The sequence below is a fragment of the Quercus suber genome, unplaced genomic scaffold (genome assembly GCF_002906115.3).
Source record: "Quercus suber isolate HL8 unplaced genomic scaffold, Cork oak 2.0 scaffold_1074, whole genome shotgun sequence".
Classification (NCBI taxonomy): domain Eukaryota; kingdom Viridiplantae; phylum Streptophyta; class Magnoliopsida; order Fagales; family Fagaceae; genus Quercus; species Quercus suber.
The window spans coordinates 64082-78868 of NW_027070480.1; the positions used below are offsets into that span (position 1 = coordinate 64082).

A 14787-nucleotide genomic window follows, 5' to 3' on the forward strand; every position below is an offset into this window, starting at 1 on the left:
TTTTGGTGTTTTAGATTGTTCCTATGTTATATATATGATTGTTCCTATAATAAATAAAAAATATAATTACGAAATGCATTACTCATTATTAGATTAGTTTAAATTGTAAAAAATAATAATAATAATAAAACCACCATAAAAATAATTATCACGCGCAATGCGCGGGTCCGCGACTAGTTTAGTTAAAATTGAAAACTTTTTGCTGAAAGTACTGTAGATAAAACTAAAAAGTAATTGAAATAATACATTGAGATTTATAAATAATACCAAAAAATACCAAAAAATGCAATAGACTCTATGAATAGTAGCAAAAATAAACTAAATAGTAAACAAAAAAAGGTTTTTTAAGCCGAAGCCAAACACGCACTCAATAGAGTGTCAGAGTTATCAAACTCAATAAAAACTAATTCATTAGGAGGATTCTCATACAAAATAAAGTAAGTCATTTGAAAACAACCTCTACTGGCAAAAGCATCATCGCGTCTCATTCTCTTAACTTGAATTAATCCACTATTTCTCATTAATGTATCAATCGCTGATTGAATATGTCCAAACCCATTTAAAGTCACTCTCACTAGTGCTAGATTTTTATCGTTATGGTCCATTGAACAAAGTACACTTCCTAAAGCCCAGGATTGATGAAATCTAAGGCTGTGGAAGCCCAAAGCTTATAGAAATGGGGGAGCTAAGGCTGTGAGCCAAGCTTAAGTTGTTAAAAATATCCACAGAAAGTGGTCGACACCGTGATTAATGATTATATCTTTCATTAAAGTCAAATCAGAGAGAGAGACAGAGAGATATTTTAGGTTATATGGTAATTATAGACTTTTAGGTACAAGAATTCTATGTTGTCAACCATTACAATGCCACTCAAAAACGAAAAAAAAAAAAGGGGGAATATTTGTCACCTTGCCCTCAATTTGAGGATGCAATGCAACATAACAGCAAACTACCAACTACATATAAAACTTTCCTTCAACAAAAAAGAATGAGAAGATTACAAATAGATCTTGATTTGGCTTAACGTAATTCTCTAATTGCCTTGGTAAACTAATTAATGAGGCTTGAAGAAACTCACTTCAACACCAGTATCAATCACAACATAAAGCCCGGCTGCAATCAATGCAGCGCTCAGACTCATGCCCAAAACCCCTAGGAACCAGTTGAGCCACCACATTGCTCCATACATCTTAGGCTTTCTAATCTTGAGCCACATGAAACATGGGTATGCCAATGTGACAGGCAGTGCTATCCCTCCTATCAAACCAGCAAGGCTTCCCAAGAATGGAATTGCCACTGCCACAAAGAAGCACCCGTAACCAAACATAGCCCGGAAAATTGCTCGAAGCCACCATGGACATGGCTGCTTCTTTCTTACTGTGTACTTGGACTCCATGTCATCAAACATTGGCATGCCATAGATTTGGAACGAGCTCAATGCATTAACTATGACAAACAAGCTAGTTAGGCCTAGTACAGCTTGTGACACATCCCGTGAATGGAATTGGTATAGAGCTGTAAGCATTCCTCCATTTGCTGGTATCTGTCAATTAAAATAAACAAGTTCTCTTCTTTAGATATAAAACAAGTAACAGTTTTAAGCTCATAACGTTTTAACTTTAGTTATTGTGGTTTTTGAGAGTGCTTAAATTGGTAAAATACCTTTTGGCCATAAGCCCAATAGCCTCCAATTGCAAGAGGGAATAAGCATGCAGATATGACTGTATAGGAAACCCTGACTCCTTGCCACATGGGCACACGCGAAGGGTGCTTTTCATCTGAAGGCATTGTGGCCTGCACCATAGGAATATTGAAATTTTGAATGTGAACCATTGAATGATACAGTGTAATATGACTTTTTTTCAAAGAAAATTTTCCTCCAAACTCGAACCAGTGTAAAATGAGGAAAAATGAAGCACACTGGCCCACTCTTTTAGTTTAGAGCCTACATATCTTTAACTCCAATGTGATCAAAGACTAGTCCCATGCCAAAAGTCTTCCCTCTGATTTTGACGTACCATTATGTTCATATCTTAAGAGGACTGACTTTTTGTTAGGTATGATCTAATCAAATTCCTTTCATTAGTTTACGTCCAAAGACCTAGTAACTTAAAAATGCACTTTATTAAGCAACAATGCTAGTAGCGTTGATGCATCTTGGCATTCAACTTTGTGGTTGAGGGTAACTAATTATCCTTAGGTATAAAATATGAGAATTCAACCAATAAACTAACACTAATTCTAAAAGCATAAATATGTAGAAAATAGTGAATTTAAGCTAGGAATAGGCCTTTTGAGAATGGACTTGGTGGTTACCAAGCAAAACATTATAATAGCATTCATTTAAAAGGGAACTACTATATACCTGAATCTCAAGAATAAGATTGTGGCCCCTAAAAGCAAAAGCAATGATCCCAAGTGCATTAAGCACATCAAAAATCCTTACAACCTGGGTGCTTCCCCTCACAGGATTATAGGACACTCCTGGGAGCCTGCCTTCTGCCACAGAAACAACCCATATCATTGTACAATACCCTACAGCCGTGACGGCCCCGACCAACGATAAACCTGCTATGGAATTCAAGTTGGGCAGCTGAGATAGCACAACGGCTGCACACGTAAAGACCAAGTACCATTCCACGGTGGTTAGCGGCTTTGCGCTGCATGTAGCCCCACATACAATCTGGAAGAACAATTTACTGGTTGATCCACCAATAATGATCAATGCCACACATGTACCTCCCGAGAGATACATGATTGGGAACAAAGCTAGCAACTTTCCTAGCCTCTCACCTGTAACATTGGATTAGAACACCAGCAGTTAATAATATATACAAAAAGTAAAAAATATAATATATATATATATATATATAATTTTATATAGAGAGAGAGATATGCTAGAATGTTGATTAAATAATTAAATTCACAATTTACTATCTCCTTAAACTTTAGGGATAAATGATAATTTATTATGGTATCAAATTCAAAACAGGTAGTTAGGAATTTGAACTCACTTCTACTAAAATTCAAAGTAGGTTAATTTTTTTAATTCAAAGCAGATAGTTAGAAGTTTAAACGCACTCTACGTCCCATTATTTACGAAGGAGTTTGAATTTACACTTGAGAAGAAGTATTAGAAGTTAGAATATTCGTTAAGTGATTAAACTCATCATTTACCTTAAGCTTTTAGGACAAGGGATGATTTATTACTATGCATACTAACCAATGATTACAAAAAGATTAGATGTCATACCAAAGGTAGCACAGGAAAGTTGGAGGTAGCGGCTGTAGCGCATCCCATTTTCAGTTGATTCGTGGAGCTGAACAAGCAACCATAAGGTGTAAAGCTGCCATATGAATGCTAGAGTCAAGCCAATAATTCCCCATGTCCTGCAAGCAATCACAAAATATTTTAGAAACCGCTAAAATAATGGTTATTTGATTATCATTTCTCATTAGCCAAAACCTTAGTATAAACAGTTCTATTTTGAAGTCAGCTTAAGCTAATGACAAGTCAAAAACAATTTAACTCGAGCTATTTAATGATAGTTTAGCATTATGAGTTTTGGTGGCTTACCAGCCAAGGATCGTGAAGGCCACAGGAAGCACAAGAGCCTGAACTCCAATCCCAGAACAAAGAGTATGAAAAGCAGCATAGTACTTGTTACCATTTCTTGACTCAGTGATTGGAAGCCAAGCATCCTGAGGGTCAAGCTTAGTCATCCTTAGAGCCTTTCTCACAGGGCTTCCAAGAGGAGTAATAAACCTTGGAGTCAAAGAGAGTCTTGGGGTTCTTGGGGTTTTGGGAGTCTTGCTTGGAGGTGGTGCCTGGTCTGCATGCTCTCCATTGAGAAGTGGTGACCTTGACAAAGATGGTGAGTGGTACTGAGAGGGTGGACATGACACTGGTGGTGATGACACAACAGGAGGCGTTGGTGCAGCTGATCTTGGCCTCGGCGTTAATGGTGCCGATCTAATTTCATTCTGCTCGCTCATTTTTGTCCCTTATTTTTTATAGATCAGTTATGAATCCTTAACAGATTAGTCTTACACTCTCCCTCTCAATATCTTGCACAAATATCTTAGGCACTAGCATGTTAGATATATACTAGTGGTATTGGGTGTTATACATGCCAACAACGGTGGATTCAATTAATGGAAGTCAAGGAGGTTGATTTAATTGTTAATTGTGATAGATTGGTGTGTAAGGACACTATTTTCGTTTTTAGACAGCTTTTGGTGACTCATTGTTTGTTGAAATATTTAATGCAATTGTTGACGGACAATTTTGGCTGCTATGCGTTTGAATTAATAAAGAAATATGAGAAAGTTAAAGCTCTATGTAGGGATGAATTTTTTTGAAAGCTATATGTAACATATATAAGTTTATAGTTCATACTATATGCTAAACTAGGACTTAGTCAACGTAATACTCCGGGTGCCTAAGGGAGCACCAGGGGGGACCCTATTTATTTCTAAAAACTCAGTTTCAACGACCATGTGATAATTTGACAATATAAGAAAATTGAGAAAGATAACAAAAGAGTGTGCCGCCTGTTTTAGAATGAAGGTGCAGATTTGTCAAAAGAGGTGTCCTTATTATGGCTTTTAACTTTAAAGCGAGTCTGTGGTCAGCCATGGGAACGTAGGGAGAGCATTAGAGCAAGAAAATCAAAGTTTGATCCAAAAGCAATGAAATTGGTAGATGGACTTGAATTAAAATAAATAAATCTCGGATGGACTAGCATGACCCTTTTTTTTTTTTTTTTAGAGAGCTTTTTTTTAGTGGGTTCTAATTAGCTCAATTTGTAAAGTCTCTGATGGTTGTATAAGAAATCTGAGGTCAATCTCCGCCTATACCAAAAACTAATTGGCATGACCCATGATAAACCAATACCTTTAAAGCATTCATTAACATTTCCCAATTATTAAAATTGTATACATTAACTATCTTTTTTGGTCAAAAGATAGAACGTAAGTTTTGTATGATTTTTGGAGAAATTTCCCAAACCAAAATGAGCTTTTGATATTACTCTAGAATATGATGGTGCTGACTTTTCGGTTTTTACGTGAAGAATTAGGAGAAAAATACAGCATGCCTCACAGTACGTAATCCTAGGGTCCACGTTGCTATGAGAGACATGGTAACAACAATGATTTCTTATACGTCACATATAGTGCCCATCAACCATTAATGTAACTAGTTTATTACATAATTCTGTCTCTTTTTTTAAGTAAACAACTTTCCCTTATATTTCCTAAAAAAAAAAAAAAAACTTTCCCTTATATTTACTCAACAATCTGTATTTTTTTTAACAGCTTTTCACTTCCCCTTTAAATTTAAATTTTTTGAATTTAATTTCAGTGCGGGGTATACTCATTTATATAACATTAAATATAGGGTGTTAAAATTAAAAAAGTCCAACGGAACATGCAGAACAAGGTGAAGTTGAGTCCAACTTTGTGGGCTTGTAGTTGGCTTCCTATCTGGATTATTGAAATCTTTCTTTGTTAAAGACTAACATAATTTGCATTTCTAGACATTAAACTTGACAAAATGACATATTCATTTACCCCAAAGGACAATACACAACAAAAAATGATCTCACATTTTTAGTATTTGGTATCTATATGATAGAATAACATGCATAAAGCATATCTATGTATGAATTATATAAAGGCCAAGAAAACTGATATATCCCCCCAAGCATGCTAGAAGTTTGTCATTTTCGATACTTCAGTGCTTCAAAGCGAGCGGAGAGTGCATCATAATCTGGCAATTTTGGGTGAACATGAAAATTTGAATCTTGTTTATCATGAAATGAAGGTGCTGGTGGTGGAGGCCGCTTGGGTGGTGGATTAATGCCACTAGGAGGAGGTTCTTCCATATCAATTTCTTCATCATAGTCTGATTCATCAAACTTTATATCTGAATGTCTAGAGGGTGCATTGTAGCTGTGTCTCCTATAAACCTTTCCACCATTCACATTGGTAGTTGGTGTCTCCTCACTGCTTGCAAAATGGGACGTTCCAAAACTTTGCGATGCATAAGTCCTCCCATGAGCTTCTTGTTGATGATCAGTGTTCTGTGAGTTAGCTGGGGAATGGTGATTTGGGATGAAGCCAGTAGAATTTCCATAAAGATTTCCAAATCCATGGTTGGTACTTGAATCATTCAACTTGTTATCAAGACTAGATGCTTGAGTGGCTTGATTAAAGTTTTTGTTGGCCAGATAAGCTGCAGCTTGTGCAGCAGCAATTGCTTTCTTGGCAGATTCTGCAGCTGCTGCAGCAGCTGAGACAGTGTCCTCAAAAAACATATTGCCATTTGCTCCGCTGATTGTTGATCTGGGTAAATAACCGGAAGAGACTATTAAGCAACGGATACAAAACTACTTAAGTTACCTAGTATCTATAATTAATCAAGGTCCGGTGAATACATTGGATAACATACCTAGTAGTTGGCTTATTTGGCTCAGCAGATTGAGTTGGCTGAGGCTGCATGGGTAGGCTGGTAGCGCTAACAAAAGTGCAAGGTCCTTCCTGATCAGTGAGAGAACTAAGATTCTTAGAAAAACAAACTTATAAAATTGTGTGTGTGAGCGTGTGTGCGCGTGAGAGAGAGAGAGAGAGAGAGAGAGAGAAGAACCCACTATACGCTCTTCTGGAGGCTTGAGAAGCTCCATCTCAGATTCTGTTGTATCCCATTGAATCTGGAACTCCTTCGCTATTTCCTTCATGACTTTCAATTTTACTTCACCAGTAGGGGTTCTTACAGAGAGTTTGTCGATCAACTAAAAGAATTTTGGAGGGAAAACAATAACATTACTAGCTTACAGAGAATTTGTCAATTAACCAAAAGAATTTGGATGAAAAAACAATAATGTCACCAAAGAACATAATAATATTTAGAGTTCATAAGAAAAGATAACCGGTTCACAGGTATGCAAGACAAAGAGGCAATAAATAGGTTTTATTGTTACATATGATATGATTAACGAAAGGAAGGTGGTAGTTACCATGCGGTTTACACCACAGTTAGGTCGCAGATCTGTAGCTGCTGATACAAAATCTTTCCCATATTTTTTCTCAAAAACTTTCCGAAGTGATAAAAGTTCTGGAATTTCTGAGCACCTTGGGGATGCAAAAATTAAGCTAGCAATACCTTCTTTCAGATCTGCTGGGCAATCCCTGGAATAATTCAACCCAGATCAGAATTATATGTATCTAATAAACCATACAAAATAATAAAGATGTTCCATTTCTTTAACCTTTGCTTTGCAATGATTGCAAGTCTGGCCACAACTAATTCACAGAAGAGTTCAATGAACTCATTTGCAGCCAAAACATTCTGTTCCCTGATAACATGTTCAACCTACAAAATGAAAAAAACAAATTAATTGGTTATGAAAATTCATAATCACATATTGTGTGGAAAATATAACTACACCTGACAGTCAAATTAATTTATATCATTATCAACATTCCATCCCCTGCTGCCAATCCTTGATTGTAAGTTCCATATTTGATCACAAAAATAAGTTTAATGCCATTGGAAGGAGGGTTCCGAGCCTTCAATACAAAAATTTTAGAGACAAAACCATCCGAATAGGAGTTCATTCTATTGTGTCCTTATCTACATTATCACATTGAGGGCTACTCCATCTCCTTCTAACCACCTTTGTGATAATCTGATTTCTGTTCAATATGCTGATCATAAAATTGCATCAAAATGAGTGCAAACCTATTTAAATTCTCACGTATTTCTGTTTGGATTTCCCAAGGAAAAGGAATTCATCCATTTTGCTTACTTGTATCTTACAATCATATCATTATCTAATTTAAGGACATGGTCACTTTGATCACATCAAAGTAAAAAAAAAAAAAATTTCATGTCAACTTAGTTCAGTTAAGCGCAGCCAGCAAAGGCAGTGGGCTCATTTCATATCCAACATAAAACACCATAAAGTTGCCAACTAGTAATTCAAACCTAACACCCAAACAATGTAGAACACTGACCCCCAAGCAACCCAAAATAAGACCATAGAAAGAAATCCAACTGCTTCCATTCCCTTTATGTATGTTATTTGTCGAACTATGTGCAGTTAAGTTCAGCCAGCAAAGGCAATGGGCTTATTTCATATCCAACGTAAAACACCACAAAGTCACCAACTAGTAATTCAAACCTAACACCCAAACAATATAGAACACTGACCAAACAACCCAAAATAGGCCCATAGAAGAAATCCAACTGCTTCCATTCTTTTTATGTATGTTGTTATTCCTCTCAATAACACAATGTCAATACCACAATAAATGAAAAAACAGATTCTACACCCAAAACCTTTCTGTATGATAAACTACCGTTTCTTCCAAAGCTTAAGCTGATAAGAAATGGTGAATTTAATCACAAACCATTATTCTAACATATCCCAACTCCAATGTTATTTGTCGAACTATGTGCAGTTAAGTTCAGCCAGCAAAGGCAGTGGGCTTATTTCATATCCAACGTAAAACACCACAAAGTCACCAACTAGTAATTCAAACCTAACACCCAAACAATGTAGAACACTGACCAAACACAACCCAAAATAGGACCATAGAAGAAATCCAACTGCTTCCATTCTTTTTGTGTATGTTGTTATTCCTCTCAATAACACAATGTCAATACCACAATAAATGACAAAACAGATTCTACGCCCAAAACCTTTCTGGACGATAAACTACCGTTTCTCCCAAAGCTTAAGCTGATAGGAAATGGTAAATTTAATCACAAACCATTATTCTAACATATCCCAACTCCAATGAAAAAACCCCAAAACACAGTTGTCCACAAATGTTAATCTACAACCCTCAAAATAGAAATTTAGACGGAAAATTACCCGGATGCGAGCAGTGGCATCTTGACCTGACTGTAGAAGCAAGGCAATGTCTCGCCTCATCTGCTTCACCACCACCTCTCTCTTGTTCCTCAGCAGCTTTATCCTCGCCACTGCCATCTTTGCCGCTGTCTTGCTGTTATATATACCCCACATTCACAGAAAAAGAAATATAATCAGTAATTTTACCACTTTCTAGTCCTAGCTCTGTTTGGTAAACACGATTTTTTTTTTGGGCATCATTTAGGACTTGCAGAACAAGAAACCACAAGACCCAGAATCTTAAAAGCTTCATTCACTTTCCAATTTATTTCAAAGAAATTGAAATACAAACACAATAATCAGACAGCTAAGGAATTAGTATTTTTACTAATTAGATCCTGTTCTGTTTGGTTTCCAAGAAAAATAAAAAAAAATTTGGTTGTTTTTGCATCATTTAGGCCTCCCATAATAAGAAACAAGAACCAGAATCTAAAAAATTTCAACCATCTGCCAATTTATTCAAAAGAAATACTACCCAATAATCAAACAGACAGCTAAAGAACTAGTTTTTACTACTTATTAGCCCCAAGAAAAATCAAATCTTTTGGTTATTATTTCATCATTCAGGCCATGTAGAACAAGACCCAGAATTAAAAATAAATAAAAAAACTTCCATTTTGGTACACATTATCCTAGGCCACAAAAAATGTTCATGGGGTGCGTGAATGCGACTAGGGTTTCTTGGAAAAAGAGAAAGAAACAATAGAGAGGGAAGAGAGAGAGAGAGAGAGAGAGAGAGGGGAAACAATGTACCATTTGGAGGAGTTGAAGCCACGGCGGAAGAGAGAGAGGCCGATCCTCATGATGGTCTTGGCGTGGCTAGTGGCTACACTTGCCGCAGTCATTGGCTGAGTCGTGAGTTGTGAGCGTTAGTGTTGCAGTGTTTTTAGTGTAAGCGAAGAAGCTGTGTGAGAGAGAGAGAGAGAGAGAGAGAGAGAGTAACGGTCTCCTGAGATGGAAAGTGATACTTTTATTGGATCCTTGATCCTTTCCTTTTGGTTTGGTGCTTTCATCGATGGAGGGTCCAAGTGGGGCCCACTCCATGCACCGACCCGCTTTTGATTTTCTTGTAGATGGTTCATGTCGACGCTGTGCGTGAGGGAAAATATAGCCGTTAAGAAGATTTGACACGTGGAAAATGTTGGAGTATTTTATGACGATTGAGAGCATCCAATGTGTGCTACAAGCCTACAACTTGTGAGATATATATATATATATATATATATTTGGATAAATAACTTAGCTACACTGCCTACACAGCTTTTTGAGTGTTGCAATTTACCCCCAAAAAAAAAATGGCTTTTCTAGGTGTTGCGATTAAATTCACAGTTGTTTTAGGACCACCGAATTTGTTGCATTATTGTGATTAAAAAATTATGGCTTTTACATGGACTTAATACTCTCCTTTTTGTATCCAAAGAAAAAAAAAACTCTACTTTTTTTTCATTATTATTTATCCTAAATATTAGGAATGTGGCAAAAGTTGCAGCAAAGAAATTGTGTCTACTAACTTCCTCCTAAATTCATCCATATATAAGGAAAAAAAATTATAGTCATTAGGAGATTTGATACAAGGAAAAAAATTTGGAGGATTTGATGATGGAATGATAATCCCTCTATTTGTATATAATTTTGTATCGAGTGATAAGCAAAAAACATTTATTACATGAGGTTTATAAATTGATGGATTACGAATCACAAGAAAAAAAAAAAAATCAAATATTCGTTTATTAGGTTATTGTTGTTCACTGATCATATTCATTATAACATCAATTTGTGAACATTTTGATTTTATAGTAAATTTCATAGCAATTTAACATTTTCAATAAGTCTAACAACATAAATAAATAAAAGCTCCAATAAACGAATGCCCTTAAGTATCAAATGCCTTAATAGCTATCAAAATAAAAGTCAATATTACGTATTAATAGCTATCAAATGCTTGTTAATTGAACAATTTTAAGAAAGTTTTGATATCACTTTTATGAGAAATATAAAAAAAATGTATAAAAAAATAATTAATTTTTATTTCTCCATAAAAAGTTTCTAAAAATATTCATAACTAATGCTAGCCCCTTAGAGTATCCATTAACATTTTGAGAAATGCTATATCTACAACATTTTTACAATATTTTCATAGCAAATCTTATGTGGCAGGTTGTTATGGGTTGTTATTAGTGAGGTAGAAAAGTAATTTTAGTGATAAGTTTAAATTAGAACTAATAATAACTAATCACATATGATTTATTGTAAAAATATTGTGAAAATGTTGTGAAAGTAGTACCCCTCTAACATTTTTCATAAATATATAATATAAAAAATAATCCCAACCAACTATTTGAAATGAAATGTTGCTATTAATATATAATAAAATAGTATAAGCAATGAACCTGTGAGTTCAACTAATCACAATTTATCATTTTAAAAAGTCATGGAAAAAGATGTAACCAAATTTGTTAAAATGTTTTTGTCTCTATTGCTCACCAGTTATATATAGCAACGTATCAATTCTAACTTGAATGGAAGTTTATGAGCTATGAGCTGCTCTCCAGATTCACATTGATAGAGAATCAAAAATATGAACAATGATTTGATGTTGACTTTTAATTTCTATTCACAAAGAAATAATACAAATTTAAAACACTTAAAAATATACGGTTATGGTCATAGTAGCTAATATACCCTCTAAAGTACATTTTCCTTATTTTAATGCAACCCATAGGATCAAACTCCAAACTAATTCTTAAATATAAACGTACACCTACACTAGCGCACCACACGACAATTTTTTAGACTAGAAAGAAGAAAGTCAAGGTAAAAATATGTAAGAGTGATCGATTATAGACATTAACCTTGAAGCATAGTGACTTACTAGGCAAAGTCCCAAGTCCTATTTAAATTCCTCAAGGAGCAATACAGAAAACTAAGACCACTAATCTATATTTATATAGTTAATAATATTTATTATTATTACACTTCTATTAAGTCACATCAACATAATATTTCAGTCTAATTCAATTTGTTTTGGTCCACTTCAGTTCATTTCGACTCACTTCAGTCAATTTGGTCTACTATGGCCCAATCAGTCCATTTCAATTCACTTTGGTCTATTTGGTCAATTTCGGTTCACTTCAGTCCATATCGGTACACTTATGTCCATTCGATCCATTTAGGTCCACTTCAGTCCAATTCAATCCATTAGGTCCACTTTGGTCAATTTCGGTCCATTTCAGTCTATTTGGCTCACTTCGGTCCATGTCAGTCCTTTCGGTCTATTTCAATTCATTTCAGTCTACTTCAATTTACTTTAGTCCACTTCGGTGATGCTTTGGGAGAAGAAGTTTATGTAAAAAGATGAGTTGCTTCATTAACAATTGATATGTTCTTGATGAAATTACATTTGTCTTATATTATTAAAGTCTTGTATTTTAAAAAAAAAAAAATGTAAGTGATGAATTAGGTCTAGGAGTTCTAATATTAGTTAATACAATATATTAGGTTTAGGAGCTAGAATAAGCATCAACAACTCTATCAACTCTATGTATACTACTTGTATTTGTAATTCCTCTGTACCGTTTCAATTTTTCTAGATCTCCTCGAAGTGACTATTTGTAATTCCTATTTTTTTTTTTTTTTTTTTTTTTTTAACACTGTAAGTCATTTTTACTTTTTCTTTTAATTAAAAAAAAAGGAGAGAGAGAAAGAAAGCAAGAGAAGAAAGAGGGCAATGTTGGAAAAAGTTCTGCATGTTTCGGATGCATGCATCCTCCCCCTCACAAGGCGGTGGACCCCATGTAAATAGGGAAGATGTATCCGAAACATGCAATACCTTCTCGCAATGTTGGAGATCGAATTGTACTGGTTGGGCCTTGCGGGCACCATTAATCTAGCTATCACACTATCACTTACTCATGAGTACCTAGAAAAATGATTATGCTGGAAAAAGAAGAAGGAATATATGCAGTTTCTATTCAAAATGTCACATAATTAAGAGACAAAAGGAAGGTTTGGGAGTTTGTACATACTTTTCCAAAACCTGCCGAATCAATTTTATATTCACAATGAGAAATTGGTGAAATCACCATCCGGGTTGTTCTATTGTATACCTCTTTTGTTAATAGATGGTACAAAATAGATAGAGTGATTTTATTTTTATTTTAATACATGCATAGAACTTTAGTGCTACACATATAACACATTAATTGACAGATTTGAGAGTCCATTGAAATTGAGATTCATAACAAAGATGGCATTTATCCACACAAATATATATATATATAACAAAGATGGCTAAAGAAAAGGAAATAAAAGAAGAGCTGAGCATAACAACGCAAATCAGCAATTGCAAAGTGTATCTATACATTTTGATTCAGGTACATAAATATACATTAGAAAATATGTAATTTGGCAATCCGAATTTGTTAAAATGAATTATTGTGATTAAAAAATTATCGCTTTTACATGGATTTAATACTCTCCTTCTTGTATTAAAAAAAATATTCTCCTTTTTTTTTTCATTATTTTTTACTGCAAATATTAAAAATGTGGCAAAAGTTGCAGCAAAGAAATTATGTCTACTAACTTCCTCCTAAATTTTTCATCCATATATAAGGAAAAAAATATAGTCATTAGGAGATTTGACATAAGGAAAAAAAAGTTGGAGGATTTGATGATGAAATGATAGTCCATTAGTCCCTCTATTCATATATTATTTTGTATCAAGTGATACGCAAAAAACATTTATTACATGATGTTTATAAATTGATGGGTTATGAATCACAAAAAAAAATTTAAACATTTGTTTATTAGGTTATTCAAGTTCACTAATCATATTTGTAGGGATAAGGGCCCAAAAATTCATATATTGGGCCTTGGGCCTTATCCGAAGGCGCTAACATGTCCGAGGAGAGACAAATAGAGTTGAAAAATTCTAGTTTAAAGTCTCACGAGTAAAAAATGAATAGAAGGTGGTTCGAGGAGCAACTCCTCCTCGACTATGGTTGATACGCCTCAAGCCTGAATTCCCAATGTAAGAATGACCTCCATAAAAGCTCCAGTGATGGAAGCATGCCTCGGAGACACACAAGAACTAACCACCTATGATTTATTGTAAAAATATTGTAAAAATGTTGTGGAAGTAGTACCCCTCTAACATTTTTCATAAATATATAATATAAAAAATAATCCCAACCAACTATTTGAAATGAAATGTTGCTATTAATATATAATAAAATAGTATAAGCAATGAACCTGTGAGTTCAACTGATAACAATTTGTCATTTTAAAAAGTCATGGGAAAGGATGTAACCAAATTTGTTAAAAAGTTTTTGTCTCTATTGCTTACCAGTTATTTATAGCAACGTATCAATTCTAACTTGAATGGAAGGTTATGAGCTATGAGCTGCTCTCCAGATTCACATACATAGAGAATCAAAAATATGAACAATGATTTAATGTTGACTTTTAATTTCTATTCACAAAGAAATGATACAAATTTAAAACACTTAAAAATATACGGTTATGGTCATAGTAGGTAATATACCCTCTAAAGTACATTTTCCTTATTTTAATGCAACCCATAGGATCAGTCGATCAGACTCCAAACTAATTCTTAAATATAAACGTACACCTACACTAGCGCACCACACGACAATTTTTTAGTCTAGAAAGAAGAAAGTCAAGGTAAAAATATGTAAGAGTGATCGATTATAGACATCAACCTTGAAGCATTGTGACTTACTAGGCAAAGTCCCAAGTCCTATTTAAATTCCTCAAGGAGCAATACAGAAAACTAAGACCACTAATCTATATTTATATAATTAATAGTATTTATTATTACTACACTTCTATTAAATCACATCAATGT

General features: G+C 34.5%; 2 protein-coding genes across 2 annotated transcripts; both read right to left on the reverse strand.

Annotated features, from left to right (window-relative positions):
* Nucleotides 1-957: 957 nt before the first annotated feature.
* LOC136065662 (lysine histidine transporter-like 8) lies at nucleotides 958-4090 on the reverse strand. The gene is made up of 5 exons (XM_065769179.1): nucleotides 3578-4090; nucleotides 3254-3390; nucleotides 2366-2793; nucleotides 1663-1794; nucleotides 958-1543 (listed from the first exon to the last, which is right to left on the reverse strand). The coding sequence occupies exons 1-5, from the start codon at nucleotides 3994-3996 to the stop codon at nucleotides 1055-1057; spliced, it is 1605 nt and encodes a 534-aa protein (XP_065625251.1). The 5' UTR covers nucleotides 3997-4090; the 3' UTR covers nucleotides 958-1054.
* Nucleotides 4091-5549: 1459 nt separating this feature from the next.
* On the reverse strand, nucleotides 5550-9933 carry LOC136065663 (uncharacterized). Its single transcript, XM_065769180.1, has 7 exons — nucleotides 9675-9933; nucleotides 8883-9015; nucleotides 7272-7375; nucleotides 7020-7191; nucleotides 6654-6794; nucleotides 6455-6543; nucleotides 5550-6348 (listed from the first exon to the last, which is right to left on the reverse strand). The coding sequence occupies exons 1-7, from the start codon at nucleotides 9764-9766 to the stop codon at nucleotides 5724-5726; spliced, it is 1356 nt and encodes a 451-aa protein (XP_065625252.1). The 5' UTR covers nucleotides 9767-9933; the 3' UTR covers nucleotides 5550-5723.
* Nucleotides 9934-14787: the final 4854 nt, after the last annotated feature.